This window comes from Carcharodon carcharias, chromosome 2 (genome assembly GCF_017639515.1).
Source record: "Carcharodon carcharias isolate sCarCar2 chromosome 2, sCarCar2.pri, whole genome shotgun sequence".
Taxonomy (NCBI): Eukaryota; Metazoa; Chordata; class Chondrichthyes; order Lamniformes; family Lamnidae; genus Carcharodon; species Carcharodon carcharias.
In genome coordinates, this window is record NC_054468.1 from 44,830,708 (window position 1) to 44,849,109 (window position 18,402).

General features: G+C 39.3%; 1 protein-coding gene across 11 annotated transcripts in view; it reads right to left on the reverse strand.

The window, feature by feature from the left end:
- opa1 (OPA1 mitochondrial dynamin like GTPase) overlaps positions 1-18,402 on the reverse strand; it is a 132,314-nt gene that overhangs the window by 17,523 nt on the left and 96,389 nt on the right. For all 11 annotated transcript variants that reach the window (XM_041212596.1, XM_041212589.1, XM_041212561.1 and 8 more), the window contains one exon: positions 16,848-16,958. In XM_041212596.1, coding sequence (XP_041068530.1) covers positions 16,848-16,958 — 111 coding nt within the window. The remainder of the gene's footprint in view (positions 1-16,847; positions 16,959-18,402) is intronic.

Genomic DNA, 18,402 nt, shown 5'->3' on the forward strand with positions numbered 1-18,402 from the left:
GATTAGTGCTTCATTTCTTTTATTTACTGGTCAGATCTCCTTTCAAATAGGTTATTTCCCATTCTGCTGCTAAGCTACACACATTCACCAGTATGCGAAGAAGATCCTACACTACCACAAACTGTGACTTTTTAGTTTACATCAAGTCAGGTCATTTGATCACTGCACTGGTATCCTATGCATCTTCTAAAAAGTTACAAGTACTGCATGGGGCCAAAGGCATCAAAGCTTTGGGAGCCAGCAGTCCAGGTTCAGATTAATGGCTAGTAAATAGGCTTTTAGTCATATAACAATTCATCATTTCTCTCCATCCATGACTTTAACTGATGTGGCTGGATTCTAAAGAGTGAGCCCGGCTGTGTGATGTGTTTCTGGCCTGCAACTCTAAGACAGTCTCCTCATCAATTACTTCAAGGTTTCGGCATAAAATCCTTCATCTTCAGCAACCTAAGCTGAGTAAACCACTAGGCACCAGGGAAGCTGAGTGTTTCAAAGGCATCAGCTGCCATAAAAAAATTTAGGAAATGATTTTTCCCTTATCTACAAAAAAGTGTCTTCTCAAACTGCAACACAATGAAATATAATTTTCCCTAAATTACAATAGGGACCACCACAACTCCAAGTACTTCAGTGCTGTTTCTCTGCTGGGTTAACTACTGGCCAAAGACTGATTTTCATGTTCTTTTAAAAACCATTATGTGGAGGTGCAGTTGTGGGGAATTGTGGGGATGAAATCAGGCTTTATTGGGCTCAGCCCCAAAATCCTGCCCCTCCTGTCCAGATAACTCAGCTTTGTGCCTCTGGGGTCAATGAACGACCACATTTAGAATGAGTCACCCATTGTTGTGTGAAAACACAAAGTACATATTTAATAAGAATTAAAGGTAGAAATTCAATCCTAGGATTCTGATATTCTTAAATCACTTGAGATTCAGTTTTGCAATGTATCATATTAACAGATCCACTTGATTAAATTGACCTTGTATCTTGCTCCACAGTATCCGTTACTCAATTTAAAAGTCAGAGCTCTAAGTTTGTAATTCAGACATCAGTTATTACTGACCAGCTAAAGTTGATTCATTTGCATGTCAGAAAACATCTTTAGGCTTCAACTATTGAAATGAAAATGTTAATTACCTATCTTTTGATAACTTTGGAAATACATAAAATGTGAAGTATTCTAAGCATTTTTAAATGGTGCTCAAAATAATTAAGATGCATTAATTCCACCGATGTAGGAAGCATCTCTATACCAATGGAATACTTTTGGCACTCAGTATTAGCAATCTTAAGTAAGGTACAGCATAGATTAGATATAGCAAACGGTTCCATTTTCTCCATCTCAAAATGCCCTTTAACTTTAATCTTAGAACAGTAGCACCTGCAAACATATTTCTTGTGAAGAAATCAAGACTGCCAACTTGGCGTTAATTTGTTCCAAATTATCAGTAGTCTTACCATGGATTTGTGGCTATTAGAAAATGAGCTGAGAATTCTTATATTAATTCAGAGCTCTACTGTTGACAATTAAAAAAGATTTATTCTATTATTCTCTGCAAATTTAAAATAATCAATTTAACTTTACAATCTAAACTGTTCATTTGTGGTAGGCTGTGCTCTAAAAAATGACATTTATATGATCTCAGCAGCATAGAAACTAATATGCTTCAAAGACCATTTGATCGTTTAGGTTTATCGTTATCCTGATCATCCTCAACCACACTGTAAACTACATATTAAGCCAGCTTTATAAAATCACTGCAAAAGTAAAAAAAAGCAAAATTTTAAGCCACTATTCTTGCCTCTTGAATGAAACAAATATGTTTCATACATTTTTTCTGGAATACAGACTCCATTCCACTGACAACAAAACTTGTCACATTACTGGTTTACAATGTGATCAATCAATTCAAGTGCCACTTATAAGGAGTTCCACACTGGTCAATGTCACCTTTTTTCAAAATTATAAGCACACCACGTTCCCCCCTGGCCTAGAAGGCAAAGATATCGCATAGTGTAGCACTAAATGAAATGAATCTAAAGGTCAGGTGCATTTTTGATCCTAGGCATATGGTGTTAATTGTGCTGAACAGTGGCTGGGATACTACAACTAATTGTGGAAAAATAATTGTAGCTGAGAAAGAAATAATTGTCATGGCCCCCGTTCTTAATAACCAATCCTGCTGGAAAGCACATGCACATGGACAATGTGTGATGCTAAGATAGGATCACACGTGATTTGAATATATCTTCACTGTTGAATGGCTTGCTAACAGTCACTGCCTTGAGCAAAGCATAAAGAGTGAACGCTTGTAAGAGGTATCGTCATGCACCTGGGAACCACACCTCCAGGGAAGGATAGAAAATTGACAGAATCCGTATCAATTTTAAAATAAAATTTTTCAGGAAAAGTTGTTTAGGTTCCTTGTTCTAAACAAAAATCACTTACCTTTGACAAAATGAGAACGAAGGTCCTTAAAATAAGATTGTGAACGAATAATCTTTTCATTAGATGGTTTTTTTTTTACATACTCTATGGAGGAAGCTGGTATTTCCAGTTAATTCTGTAATCAAACTGAATCCTATATCAATTCAATCAAATGTTGCCCAGTTTCTCCAATACACTTGGTTCCCATTGTCCGAGGTTTCCAAATTTGCATTGCATTCATCAGTCTGCAATTTTCTGTTTGTAAGTGAATGGGTGGAAAGTCAGACTGGTGAGCACAGAAGTAGAAGATGAATGCCGTTAACACTAATAATACACCAAGGGCAATTTCTGTAAACAAAGCAAGTTTCAGCTGCTACTGATTTTTAGCCAATATTACAGTTTTGAATGTTTTACTTGCTATGTAGGTTCCTTGTTAATGTTTCAGGCTTTAAAGAATGCAAGCTGAAATTCAGCCCTTTATTAATAAAGAATTATTTTGATTGCATACTTCATTTTCTTTATGTTAATATTTGGTTCAACAGCTCTTTATAACCTACTTTTTGTGGGAGATTTGCATGCTAAAGGATACAAAGAAAATTCAGTACTCTGGAATATAACTGCCACTACAGCTCATTCTGGATTTCCTACATGAGCAGTCTTTCGTTAATAACCATTCCCTTAAATCATCCACAATAGCTGTTGCCAAGAGTCTTTAAAATCTAAACACTTCTAATAGTTTTAATGGAAATGCAACCTAAACCGAAAGAGAATGAACAAGTCTGGGCAAGTTCCTTAAACTACCAAGTTGGGGTGCACACAGTAAGGAACATAAAGCGACAGAAAAACAATTGCTGCCTGTGTGACGCAATGTAACAAACAGTAAACAGAGGCAGGAGGCCTGACGTGCTGCTCTCCACCTCCCTGATCCAATATCAAAGGAAAACATGGTTGCCACCTTGAGCAAGAAATCCATACTGGCAGACCAGTTGCATCCAAGTTGTAAGAAAAAATTTATTCATACTGCGATTGACAATTATTTCTTTCGTTAAAGTAAACTATAGTTTTAAGTTAGTGTAAACCAAGGAATCTAGAATTAAATAATGTTAAGTCACGAGCTCAGGACAAGAAGATTTAATTGAACAACATAAGCACAGGTTATATTTATTGCAGTACAGTTTTGAAATAAATATTATAATAATAATGAACTGTTTAAGTCTATATTCCAAGTCTGATTTTGATATGTCTCAGGCAGCAATGTTGGGGTCTCCTTAAAATTCAAGCAGTGCTAATTGGCCACGCTAGATTAATTATCATGAGCACGCAAACAAAAATAATCCTTTGTTCAAGCTAACTGTTCCTTTTATGATGTGCAGTTGAATGTCTTGTGTATTTTATGTGGGTAGCAACCACTGCCTAGCTATGTGACTCCAACCATCACCAAGTCCAGACATGCCAACATTATCAACAACCAAAAAAGACAGTCATTGTAAGCTCAGCACCACATACAACAGTGCAGAAACAATTATTCCCTATTTACTGATAAGATTAGAAAATCAACAACACAGCTGACATTAAAGAAAGAATGATTTGATTTCTCCTTTCAGCATCATTCCCAAATCCTCAGTTAGTAAGATGGAGGTCTTAATTTATGTTCTTTGTGGTTTCTTTACAATTTAAGTGAATGAGACTTGCTGCAGCAAAGTTGCCAAGATGCAGTAACATTATCAGTGCAAGAACTACAGATGCAAAAAGGAACAAGCCTGGACATGCAAGAAAACTTGCAAACTTTCTTTAAAAAAAGTTCTACAAGCTGTGTGCTTTAAAATGTGTTATGTTCTGGAACAGGAGTCCAGTTTTCTGTTTCTCCCCTCGAGCATTTCTTTAGCTATGCCTTGCACTTAGGTCCTTCCATAAGGACCCTTCAGTGCCACGTGCCATTCCTCGAGAGAGCAGGCAATCCATTTTCAGACCTCTCCTGCTCTAAAACCTATTAGTACTGTGAATCAGTGCACTGATTTGGTCACTTTCTAAAAACTCTACTCTGGGATAAATGCAGTGATGAAGTGCATCTTGCAGAAACATTTCCAAGTGCTTCACCTATAATAAATTACTTTGAACCAGTGACAATTGTTACGTAACCAAATTCAAATCAATTTGCACGCAAAATGTTCCAGACCTCAATGAAATGAATAATCAGTTAATGCTAGGTGATGTTGCCTGAGGGAAGAGAAACATTGGTTATATCAGGAGGAACCAGTGTTCTTCAAAATAGCACAATGGGATTTTAACACCCACCCAAAGAAGCAGACAGGGCCTTACTTTAAACATCTCATCCTAGGAATGACATTACATACAAACAAGGAGCAGGAGTAGGCTATTCGGCCCTCGAACCTGCTCCACCGTTTAATAAGTTCATGGCTGATCAGACAGTAACCTCAAACATGAATCTCGCCTACCCTGATACCTATCACCAACCCCTTGCTTACCAAGAATCTATCTAGTTCTGCCTTAAAAATATTTAAAGACTCTGCTGCCACTACCTCTTCAGGAAGAGAGTTCCAGAGACTCAAGACCCTCCTGAGTAGAAAAATTTCACCTCATCCCATTTTAAATGGGCGACCCCTTAGTTTTAAACAGTGACCCCTAGTTCTAGATTCTCCCACAAGAGGAAACATCCTCTCCACATCCATCCTGTCAGGACCCCTCAGGATCTTATATGCTTCAATCAAATCATCTCTTACTCTTCTAAACTCCAGTGGAAATAAGCCTAGCCTGTCCAACCTTTCCTTGTAAGACAATCTGCCCATTCTAGTTATTAGTCTGGCCAACCTTCTCTGAACAGCTTCCAATGCATTTACATCCTTCCTTAAATAAGGTGACCAATATTGTACACAGTATTCCAGAACTGGGCTCACTAGTGCTCTGTGCAACTGAAGCATAACCTCCCTTTTTTTGTATTAAGGTCATAAGACATAGAAGCAGGCTATTCAGCCCAACAAGTCTATTCTGCCATTCAATGAGATCATGGCTGATCTGATAATCCTCAATTCCATTTTCCTCCCTTTTCCCCACAACCCTTGATTTCCCCATCTGATTAAAAATCTGTCTGTCTCAGCCATGAATATATGTAACGACCCAGCCTCTATGATAAAGAATTCCACAGATTCACTACCCTCTGAGAGAAGAAATTCCTCCTCATCTCTGAATTAAATGGATGACCCCTTACTCTGAGATTATGCCCCCTGGTCCTACACTCTCCCACAAGGGGAAACAGCCTCTCAGTACAACCCTGTCAAGCCCCCAAAAAATCTTCTATGTTTCAATAAGGTCACCTCTCATTCTTCTATACTCCAATGAGTACAGGCCCAACCTACTCAACCTCTCCTCACAAGAAAATCCTTCCATATCCAGCATCAACCTAGTAAACCTTCTCTGGACTGCCTCCAATGCCAGTGTATCTCTCCTCAGATAAGGGGACCAAAACTGTTCACACTATTTTGAGTGTGGTCTAACTAGTACCTTGTATATTTTAGCAAGACTTATTTTTATATTCCATTCCCTTTGAAATAAAGGCCAACATTCCATTTGCCTTTGCTGTTACCTGCTAAACTTGTATGCTAGCTTTTTGTGATTTATGCACAAGGACCCCAAATCCCTCTGTGCTGCTACAGTCTTTCTCCATTTAAATAATATTCAGCTCCTCTATTCTTCCTGAAAAAGTGCATAATCTCATGTCATATTCCATCCACCAAGTTTTTGCTCACTCACTTAACCTGTCTATATCCATCTGCAGACTCTTTGTGTCATCCTTACTACTTGCCTTACCACCTATTTTTGTGTCATGCGCAAACTTGGTGATAGTACATTCACCTCCCTCATCCAAGTCATTAATATATATTGTAAATGATTGTGGCCCCAACACTGATCCCTGATCCAACACTGAACTATTTACAGGTTGACATCCTGAAAATGCCCCCTTATCGTAATCAATTCCCCTTGCAATAAATTATAATATTCTATTAGCTTTCCTAATTACTTGCTGTATCTGCATACTAGCCTTTTACGATTCATGCACTAAGACACCCAGATCTCTCTGCAGTTCAGAGCTCTGCAATCTCTCACCATTTCGATAATATGCTTCTTTTTTACTCTTCCTGCCAAAATGGACAATTTCACATTTTCCCACATTATACTCCATTTGCCAGATCTTTGTCCACTCAATTAACTGATCTATTTCTTTTTATAGCCTCTTTTTTTCCTCTTCACAACTTACTTTCCTACCCATCTTTGTGTCATCAGCAAATTTGGCATCTGTCCCATCCATCCCTTCATCCAAGTCATTTATATAAATTGTAAACAACTGAGGCCCCAACACTGATCTCTATGGCACACCACTCAGGGAATGTGCAACGAGACCTGGGTTTCCTCGTATACCAGTTGCTGAAGATAAGCATGCAGGTGCAGCAGGTGGCAAAGAAGGCAAATAGTATAAAACAAAAACAGAATTACCTGGAAAAACTCAGCAGGTCTGGCAGCATCGGCGGAGAAGAAAAGAGTTGACGTTTCGAGTCCTCATGACCCTTCGACAGAACTTGAGTAAGGCTTTTTAAGCCTTTTTTAAAACTTTTTTTGCAAGTAGTATGTTGGCCTTCGTAGCGTGAGGATTCGAGTACAGGAGCAGGGATTTCTTGCTGCAATTATACAGGGCCTTATCTGAGGAAGGATGCTCTTGCTATAGAGGGAGTGCAGCGAAGGTTTACCAGACTGATTCCTGGGATGGCGGGACTGGCATATGAGGAAAGGTTGAGTTGGTTAGGATTATTTTTGCTGGAGTTCAGAAGAATGAGGGGGGCTATCACAGAAACCTATAAAATGCTAACAGGACTAGACAGGGTAGATGCAGGAAGGATGTTCCCGATGGTGGGGGAGTCTAGGGCCAGGGGTTACAATCTGAGAATACGGGGTAGACCATTTAGGACTAAGGTGAGGAGAAATTTCTTCACCCAGAGAGTGGTGAGCCTGTGGAATTCGTTATCACAGAAAGTAGTTGAGGCCAAAACATTGTATGTTTTCAAGGAGTTAGATATAGCTCTTGGGACGAAAGGGGTCAAAGGAGCAGGAGAAGGCTAGTGAGTTGGATGGTCAGCTATGATCATAATGAATGGCGGAGCAGGTTTGAACGTCCGAATGGCCTACTCCTGCTCCAATTTTCTATGTTTCTATGTTACATCTTGCCAACCTGAAAAAGACCCCTTTATGCCTACTCTCTGCTTCCTGTTAGCCAGCCAATCTACCCATGCGAATATGTTATCCCCTATACAATGACCTTTTATTTTATGCAATAATCCTTGATGTGGTACTTTATCAAATGCCCCCTGGAAATCTAAGGACAGTACATCCACTGGTTCCCCTTTATCCACAGCAAAGAACCCCAAATAAATTGGTTAAACATAGGCCAGAATCTTCTGTTCAGCGAGCGGGCAGGCCCCTTCACCGATGCATAAAATGATGCATGGTGACGTCGGGCGTGAGTCCCAATGTCCCCGCGCATCATTCAGATCTTCAGTGCGGCAGGCACACACCGGAGTTGGCTGCGCGTCTGCCAAACTGTCAAAGGCCTATTAAGGCTATTTAGATTCCAATTAAGATAATTAACTGAGCTGCCTGTCCAACCTTAAGGTTAGCAGGCAGATGAAGAGCACAGGCGGCCTTCGCATTTATCATGAAACCTCATCTATGGGCGGGATGAGGTTTCATGACGGGTTTATAAATTAAACACATTTTTAAATTAAAATTCATTGATATATCCCAGGTCATGTGACACTGTCACGAGGGGACGTCTTAAAAATTTTTTTTTCTTCATTAAAATTTTAAAAGATCAAACAAATCTCCCTGAAGCAGCTCTGTGCCTCAGGGAGAATTTTGCGCACGAAAGAGTGCAGGCCCCAACTTAGCCTACTTCCCCCGCCCACACAGGGAGCACTCAGCGCTTCTGGGTACGTGTCATGCTGGGCAGGCCTTAATTGGCCCACCCATGTAAAATGGCGGCAACTGGCTGCGCGCCAGCTCCTGCCCAACCCCATCAACGGGGATAAAATTCTCCCCATGATTTCCCTTTCACAAAACCATGTTGACTCTGCCTAACTACCTTGAACTTATCCAATTGGCCTGCTATAGCTTCTTTAATAATAGCTTCTAACATATTCCCTTTAATGGATGTTAAGCTAACTGGCCTGTAGTTTCCTACTTTCTGTCTCCCTCCCTTTTTGAATAATGGAGTTACATTTGCTTTCTTCCAATCTAATGGGACCTTCCCCGAAAACTAGGGAGTTTCAGAAAATTAAAAGCAACGCATCAACTATCTCACTAGACACTTCTTTTAATAACCTTGGATGAAGTCCATCAGGGCCCGTGTACTTATCAGCCCATAGTTCCAACAATTTACTCAATACCACTTCTCTGGTGATTGCAATTTTCCTGAGTTCCTCTCTCCCTTCCATTTCCTGATTTGGGATGTTACTTGTATCCTTTATAGTGAAGACTAATGCAAAATACCTGTTCAACTCATCTGCCATTTCCTTGTTTTCCATTATCAATTCTCCAGGCTCACTTTCTATAGGGCCAACACTCATTTTGTTAACTCATTTCTTTTAAAAATATTTGTAGAAACTCTTACTATCTGTTGTTATATTTCTAGCTAGCTTTCCCTCTTACTCTAGTTTATCCCTCCTCAGTAATCTTTTCTTCATCCTTTGCTGTTCCTTATATCCTGTCTAATCTACTGACCATCCACCTATCTTTGCACAATTATACGCTTTTTCTTAAACTTGATAAAACTTTTCTTGTTAACCACAGATGGTGTGTCCATCCCTTGGACTTTTTATTGCTCGCTGGAATGTATCTATACTGTGCGTTCTGATATATCCCCTTAAAATATCTGCCACTGCATCTCTATCGACCTATGCCTTAACCCGATTTGCCAATTCACTTTAGCCAGCTCTGCTTTCATGCCCTCATAATTGCCCTTACTTAAGTTTAAAAACAGAATCTTGGACCGACTCCTCTCTTGCTAAAACTGAAAGTAAAATTCAATCATAGTATGGTCACTACCACCTAGGGGTGCCGTGAGATCATTAATTAATCCCATCTTGTTGCATAATACTAAGTCTAGTATAGCCTGCTCTCTGGTTGACTCCAGAACATGCTGTTCTAAGATACTATCCCAGAAATATTCTATGAACTCATCCAGGCCACCTTTACCCATCTGACCTTTCCAGTCTATAAGTAGATTAAAAGCTACCAAGATGATTGCCGTGCCTTTCTGACAAACTTCCATTATCTCTTCCTTTATGCTCCACCCTACTATGAGGTTACTTTTAGGAAGCCTGTACATGACTCCCACAGTGAATTCTTGCCTTTACTATTTCTAAGCTCTATCCAAACCGTTTCCACATCCGGGTTTCCTGAACTTAGGTCATCTCTCTCTATTGTGCTAACCATCATTAACTAACAATTTTCCTTGCTTCCTGTCTTTCTTAAATGTCCTATACCCTGTAATATTCAGATCCAATTCATGTCCTCCTGCAGCCATGTCTCTGTAATGGCTATCAAATCGTACTTATTTATTTCTATGTGCATTCTCAGCCCAGTACAGTTCAGGTGTAGGCCGTCCCAACAGTACTGAATATATTTAAGAAGGAAATAGAGATATTTCTGGACTCTAAAGGCATCAAGGGGTATAGGGGGAGCACGTGACTGCAAAGGTGAGATAGACAATCAGACGTGATCATACTGAATGGTGGAGCAGGCTCGAATGACCTATTCCTGCTCCTATTTTCTATGCTTCTATGTTTCTTTCTGTTTTGTTTCGAATGCTTTGTGTAGTCAGACACAGAGCCTTTAATTTTATCCTTTTATTCTTTTCATAACCTCTAGTCTCATCTGTTGATTTACTGTTAGATTTGTGCTCTCTATCCCTTCCTGTCACAGACTGTTTTTCTCTTTTGCCTTCTCACTCTTTGATTTACCACATCTTCCCAAATTTGATCCTTTGCCTCCACTACTTAGTTTAAAACCCTCTCTACTTTCCTAGTTACATGGCTCACAAGAACACCGGTCCCAGCACGGTTCAGGCGTAGACCGTCCCAACAGTACAGATCCGACTTTCCCTAGTACTGGTGCCAGTGCCCACTTCTCCCACACCAGTCTTTGAGCTACGCATTCATCTCCCTAATCTGATTTGTCCTATGCATGTGGCCCAGGTGATAATCCAGAAATTACGGCTTTTGAGGTTCTGTTTCTTTGGTGCAAACTCCTCACACTGACTAAACAGCCCGAGGAATGGCATTTTATACAGTGCACCATTTCCTCAATACTGCACTGCGCCGCCTAAGATTAGGTGCTCAAATCTGGTGGCCTTCAGCATTTTGACTCAGTACTCCCTTTGTTTCTGGAAAAACATGGGAAACAATTTATCACTTAACAGGTAATATATACTTTTAACCACGACTCGTTAAAAGTAGAAATGTCATCGTTCACAAATGGATGAAGGAATGCAGTGCAATGGATGAATACACAAAATTAAGCTGCATTGCTTTGCTATTCTGAATGGACTTGAGGGATAGTCAAATTCCTGTGAAAACTAGAATCAACAATTCTGTTTTGGCAATTAAGGCAGTTTCTGTCTTTATATTTCCTCTCTATGCAGAGATGCTGTTCTGCGTATCTAACCTATTCTGTACAAGCTTTACAAGCTACTAGTCTCATCAGTGAATAGCAGCACTGAGGAAGAAGTTTGATCATAATTCTCGATGGTCCTAGTTATGGAGCTAATATATTGGAGGGGATGTGCTATGAGGTTAGAGTACTTCATATGTTATGAGTTTATGCCGCTTTATTTTTGAAAATATGACATTTAAACTTTCAACTGACTGGAACTTTTGCAATTTGAACTGAGACAGAGCAAATTGCTTTAAAATGCAAGGCTACATTCCAAGTTGAAGTGAGAAACCAACAAATTACCCTCAGGAGAGTGTGAAGAGGGAGACATTTCCTATAATCCAGACACCTGTTGAAACTTGTAACTGTCTAAGGTAGAAACATTAAAAATGTAAAGTACTGGATATTGAAACACTAGCTGCCACAGACAGACCTACCCAAAATTTCTTGGAAAGGCACAATGGGTGAAATATTTCAAGCCAAGGCTGCCAGCCACTAGAGAGAGACTGCAGGTAACACTGATGGTGTCAAAAAAGCCTTCAGCAGAGGAAACAAACTGAGAGCTGCTCGCTCGCTCCTTCTTTCTCTTTTGAAATAAGTGTGCCGCCTGGTTTGAGAAGCCAACTCTACCAGAAACCTAACGAACCAAAATTTCATAATAAATGCAACATCTTCTACATCTGACTGCACCCAAGAAACCAGCTAACCTAAATCTTCTGCAATGTTTAAAATCTACACCTCAAGGACATTCAAGGACACTGAATCATACATTATTTTACCTTTTTTTATTTGGGCTCCATCTCCCCTTATTTCTAATATGAGCATGTGTGTGTGCCCGAGTGACTACATGAGGGATGAATTGTGAAATTACGTTTTTATTATTTTTCTCGGGTTTAGGGATTAAAAAATTTGCTCTTTCTTTGACTCAAGAAAACCTTGTTTGATTGGATCTTTACTGCTCACAGCTTAAATTGTTAAATACATTCTGATTTGGAAAAGGGCATATCCTCGTAAAATAGGAACTTAAATCATTGTTGTGACCAACCAAGAAGATTGAATAGAGGGGTGCCAGTTCACTCCTCCTCACCTGGTCATTTCACATGTTGTACTGTTTAAACACAAAACCCTCATATTTTAATGAAAGTCACATTGGCACCTTGCTGCAAAATGTGATCAACACACCAAATTGACAATGCCTCTCTAAATGCTAATAACAGGTCTGATGAAAGACAAATGAAATCTGCTCCTTGATGCATGAATCACTAAGATTTATTTATGCTTTTAAAAGTACCATAACTATGAGAAGTATTGCTTTAATTTTAGACTGAGGTGCCAACTTTGGCTTCATTGTAGCCATCTCACTTCTGAGTTAGAAGTTTGTGACTTCAAGGTCCACTCTGGAGCCTTGAGCACATAATACAGAAAACGCATCCACACAGTAATGAGGGAGTGCTGGGGGCCGTCATTTGCATGAGATAGCAATCCGAAGCTATGTCTGCCCCTTCAGGTGTATGTTAAAGATCTCAGGGCAATATGAAAGAGCAGGGGGTTTCTGGCCAATTGTTATCTCTCAACCAACATCACTACAGATTATTTGATCCTGTATCTCATTGTTGTCTGTGAGATCTTCCAGTGTGTAAATTGGCAACTGCATTTCCCTACATCACAACAGTGACTATACTTCAAAAGTACTGCAGTGGCTGTAGAGAGCTTTGGAATATCTTGAGGTTGTCAAAGGCACTATATAAATACAAATCTTTTATGTTCCTTTACTAAATGCCATGAAAACAAATGATAGAAACAACAAATTATATCTTAGGAAAGGTAACAATCTGTTTGTGAATAAATTACTAATGGTATTACATTTACTTTCTGACTTACTTAAGCCTTAATGAAAGGGATTTCACATTCATAGGATTTTTTTTAAATTATGGTTTGTAGCATAGAGCTTGCATCACAGTGTTCCATAAAAGCTCTAAATTATATTTTTCCAGAAGTAACTTCATTAATTAATTTATAAACACAAAAATTGGAGAGGTGGGGACTGTCCTTCTTGGAGAGAAGGCGGCTGGGAGGAGATTTGATAGAGATGTTCAAAATCATGAGGGGGTTGGGCAGAGTAGATAGGGAGCTGTTCCCACTCATAAAAGGATCAAGAAAGAGAGGGCACAGATTTAAAGTGATTTGCAAAAGAAGCAAGTGTGACATGAGAAAAAACTTTTTCACACAAGTGGTTCGGGTCTGGATTGCATTGCCTGGGAGTGTGGTGGAGGCAGGTTCAGTCAAGATATTCAAGAGGACATTAGATGATTATTTGAATATAAACAATGTGCAAGGGTATGAGGAAAAGACAGGGTAATGGCACTAGATCATAATGCTCATTTGGAGAGCCAATGCAGACATGATGGGCTGAATGGTCTCCTTCTGTGTTGTTAAGATTCTGTGAAAAAAGATTTATATCACACACTGAAGGGCTCAATTCATGAGAACTTCCGATTTTTTTTTAAGAAAATTAAAGTTTTTCTATAGGCAATAACACATTGAATAGTAAAGAAAAATCAACAGTTGTATGTGCTCTGTAGAAATATCTGAACAAACCCACCCTAAATAACCCCATTATCAACAGGAAAAATTGCAGCTAACTAATTTACAACAGTATCTGAAATCAGTCAAGCTCAGAAAATATGCCATATTCTATGACACAGGACATTATGTTCTGCCTCAACATAATCAAAAGTCCATCAGATTTTTAATTCATTATTACTCAAATCATAAAATAGTTTTTCTTTAGATCTACAGCATAGACAGATAGTGCACAAGAGATTTATCACAGTCTTTATTTAATGATCCACGTTAACAGTAAAATCCCAGTCAGTCTATTTGACAGTTAGTGACAGATTTATTAGCTACGGAGGTGATCTTAGTGGAGCACTGGACCAAATAGTATGGCAAGGGTTGGCAGTTCACCATCATGGCCAAAACAAGGGCCTTGAATAAATATTACTGATGCACCAAGTGGCAGAAACTGGCCACAGTAATAGAGAGAACGACATTAACAATTTGTATTTATATAGTGCCTTTAATAACTTAAACATTCCAAGGCACTTCACAGGAGCATTGTCAAACCAAATCTGACACCAGCCAAAAAAGGTGATATTAGGATAGATGACTAAAAGCTTAGTTAGAGAGGTGGATTTTAAGAGGCACTTTAAAGGTGGAGATAGAAAAAGAGGAGGTGTAAGGAGGGAATTTCAGACTTTAGAGCCTTGGCAGCTAAAGATACAGCCACCATTGCTGGAGCAATTAAAATTGGGAGTGCTCATGATGCCAGAATTGGAGTGCAGATATCCCTGAGAGCTGGAAAACTTGAAGATAAGGAAGGGCGAGGGGGCAATGGGGGAAATTGAAAATAAGGGTGAAAATTTTAAAAATGAGGCGTTGCTTAACTGGGAGTCATTATAGGTCAGCAAGCACAGGGGGGTGGTTGAAAATAGCAATTAACGGGTGGCTAAAGAATTGTTCTATTAATTGCCCAATTCATTAATTTCAGTAGTTGTAACCAAACATGTTAAAGTATACAGCAAAGGTATAATTGGAATTTTATACATACCAATTAGAGTTATCCAGGAATTAGCATATTCCTTAGCAACAGAGCCAAACATGATTAATTTCATGCCATGAAAATGCATGCAGTACAATTACATGACTGAATCATTTTAAATGTAGTAAATACTGCCACTTATTGACCAGAAACAGAACTGCAGATTGCTTTCCTCATCCATGACATTGTAAAGGCTAGTTGTGAGGATACTAAACATCACATACTCTGCAGCTGCCTTGTTAAGCATTAATGTTGCTTACTATGTTCCAAAACAATATAAAATATTATTTTAATGAAAAGTCAACCAAGACATCCAGTAGAAACTCATATTTAAGCATTGGCCCATAATTTGCTGTCAATATAATGGCATGTCTAATGGCACTTTCCATTATTTATGCTCAAATGTTACAGTAACTTCAGGCAAAGACAGATGAGCAGTTAAACATAGAATTGCAAAAGATTTTGTCTGAGGTACTTCACAAAAATAGCATCTCACTGTGTGGCTCACTATTGAAATGCATTTGAAAGAATGAATTTGCTGCACTTGTATGACAGATATGAACTAAGCTCGCCACAAAATTAGAAGTAACGCAAGGAGCCTGTTTTGCAGCCATTTAAGGTTTGCATATTTTTAATTAAGCCTGGATTAGTTGTCAAGAGATTGTTTTAGCCTTGCGATAAGTGTTCATTAATGCCAGTGAACCGACCTGGCACTGAAAATTAATTTTTACAATTATCTAGGTACAATCCTTATGGCTTCAATTGTTCTTGGGCACATTAAAAACGTAAAAGTTTAAACAAAACGTTTTCTTTAAACTTTTTAGTCTCTTTTTCCTCTCACCTAATCAAAGCATTCTTTCCCTGTCTCTTTCTGCATCTTATTTACCATTGAATTCACCCACGCCAACCTGCACTTCCTTCTCAGTCTTTGTATTGTTAACTTCACAATTCTTCAATCTGATTGGTTACGGAAATACACTTGCCTTGTACACTCAGGTTTCAAACATACTATTTCCTTGATTATCACCTTGCACCTCTAGCAAGCTGCAGTGCAAAACACTGTCGAGATGAAATGGGCACAGCAAGACCATCAGTCATTGCCCTGTTACAGCAGAATAAATGCCATAGAATCGTGGGAAAGCAGAGGGTGATCAGTGAACGCAAGGACAGTCACTGGTACGTCATTTTATGAACATATGTTTTTGACTAAAATAATAAAAAATAAGTTATTTACAGACTTGAACAAATTCCTCAACTAAGTATTATTTAAAAACAAAAAATGCTGTTTAAAGATTGACTCAAAATATTTTAGTTAAGATTTGCAACCAAATGATGGTTATAACAAAAAAGGTTCGAGTGTGGGGGTGTCAGTCATCGGCGGAAAGAGGTGGGGGAGTTAGGCCTCGGGGGAGTGTTTGTGGGGTTGGGGGCAGTCCCATTAGTGGAGAGAGTCCCTTGGGGGGGGTGGTTATAGGGAGACCCCAGGGGGTCAGAATGGTGGCGGAGACTCATGGTGGGGGGGGCACGGAGCAGACAGTCAGAGGTGGGGGGGGGGGGGGCAGAGAAGAGAGTCTGTGTAGATCTGTGCAATAGTTACCCAGAAGTTAGGTGATGTTTTAATTCTAACTTTTTTAGTTTCTTCTAACCTAGTCGCAGCCATCTGAAATTTGCAATTTAAATCACAACTTTGGATGGTTCCCACCGCAGAGCAATTGCACAGAGGAGGTTTGCACTTCTGGGCAATTGTTGTGCAAACCTTACCTGTGAACTTCTGAAGAGGATTCCCCAGCACATCTCTGGGGTACCCTCCCCAATACTGAAGCTTGGAAGTTAAGGCCCATGAGCGCACCTCTGATCTCACTAAAATAGTTAATGTAAGCTGTGAACTCTTAATTCAATCCAAAACTCCTACAGATGAAAGTCAGGTGATTTTCATCATTATAATAAGTATACATGCAAATCAAAAGTATACTTTTTATAGAAGTCCATCTACCATATTAATTAGACTTGAGTCAGGTTCATGAAAGTATTTCAGTTTGAGATCACCTTGAATTAATACAACACTTGTCAGTCAGTACATGAGTATAAAGTATTACTCACTGAGGTCCTCTGCTAATTGAACTCTCCTTCCTGTCAACAGTTGAACTTTTTTACCATTGTCTTCAGCAAAGTCCTCCAACACTTCCTTCACATTCTTTTCAAGGCGTCTCACTGGTATTGATGGAAAACATAACCAGTTTTTAAGCTCTTGATGAATGGTAATTTTTGCCATTTACTTAAAAGAATTAAATGCGTAGCTTCTGTATGCATTAAATAGTTGCTGTTGTGATGCTAGCAATGAATTACTTTGAGTCAGTTATAGGCTTGCTGATCATTGCTGCCAATAGGTGATGGGCAAGGTGTTTAGAATGACAATTATTGCATGACAAACAAGTGACAGCTTTTCACAGTTAACAAAACAGGCTTTTCAGAAAAAAATCTTCATACTCTTCCCCATGCTTTAGATTTCTTTAAAAACTGTAATTCCATATGCACCAATAAACTTCTTGATTAAAATTAAAAGTAAATGTTGCCAAAATCAGTATGCTACTTCTCCTGATTACTCCGTTTTCTTTCATACACAATTAGCAACGAATAATAAAACTACAGTGGGAAAGAATGAAAATCCGTCAGAGCCACTGCAGAATACTTATAACGGATCAAGTCTCAGATGAAAGTTTTTGTTGGGCAGTTCATTTTTAAAATAACCCAATTCACATAGTACCAACGTAGAGCCGTGCCAAGCCACGAAACTTGATATAACAAAAAACTGATTTATCAACACCTATTAAAGTATCTACTCACATGCTTGATCACATTTCTAAGGTCACATAGAACGCAACTCTAATTGCTTTCCATTGCTACTTCTCAAGGATAGAACGCATATAGAAACTTTCACCCGAGACTCTATGTAATTTAACTGGAGTCCAACCATGATAGCAAATGTTACTCAGATGAAGAATAATTGGTATCCAATTTGAAATTTAAACACTTTGAGAAAATTTCAAACAGAGGAGAGGCTAAGCTATCCAATACCAGTTCAACAGAAACATCCTTTAATTAAACATTGAGAAGACCAAAGCCATTGGTCAGGATTTTCTGTGCAGCATGTTTGGTGGTGTGAGTGGACAATATGGCAAGAAGGCCAAAAATCGCTTTCATAACATCGTGAAACCAGTTTGAGATCATCTGCTCCACCCGCCAATGGCGGGCCATGTTTCCTGCTATCAGATGTTGGGAACCTCCCTGTAATACATCTGTATATCATTACAAGGCCAGCCGTCAGGCTCATCACTGCCCCCCCCCACCCTGCCCCACCCCCACCGGATCGTCCGTGGGAAAACATGCCGTGTTTCACAACAGCACATAAGCGACGTACACTTGGTTGGCTGCACTTTGCTTGGGATTTCAAGGTTTGTTTGACAACCTTGCTTTGGTCAGCAATCACAGTCATCAGTGCCAGGCTTTGTGGACAGTGCCACATCACTTTTAGGGGGATCACGGTAGGTCTCTACCTACCAGGTCAGCCATATGTGGGTGGCTTTTCAATGGCTGCAGGGCAAGGTCTTGCTTGAGGAAGGGGGAGAAGTGGCCTCAGGCAAGGGAAGAGGCTACA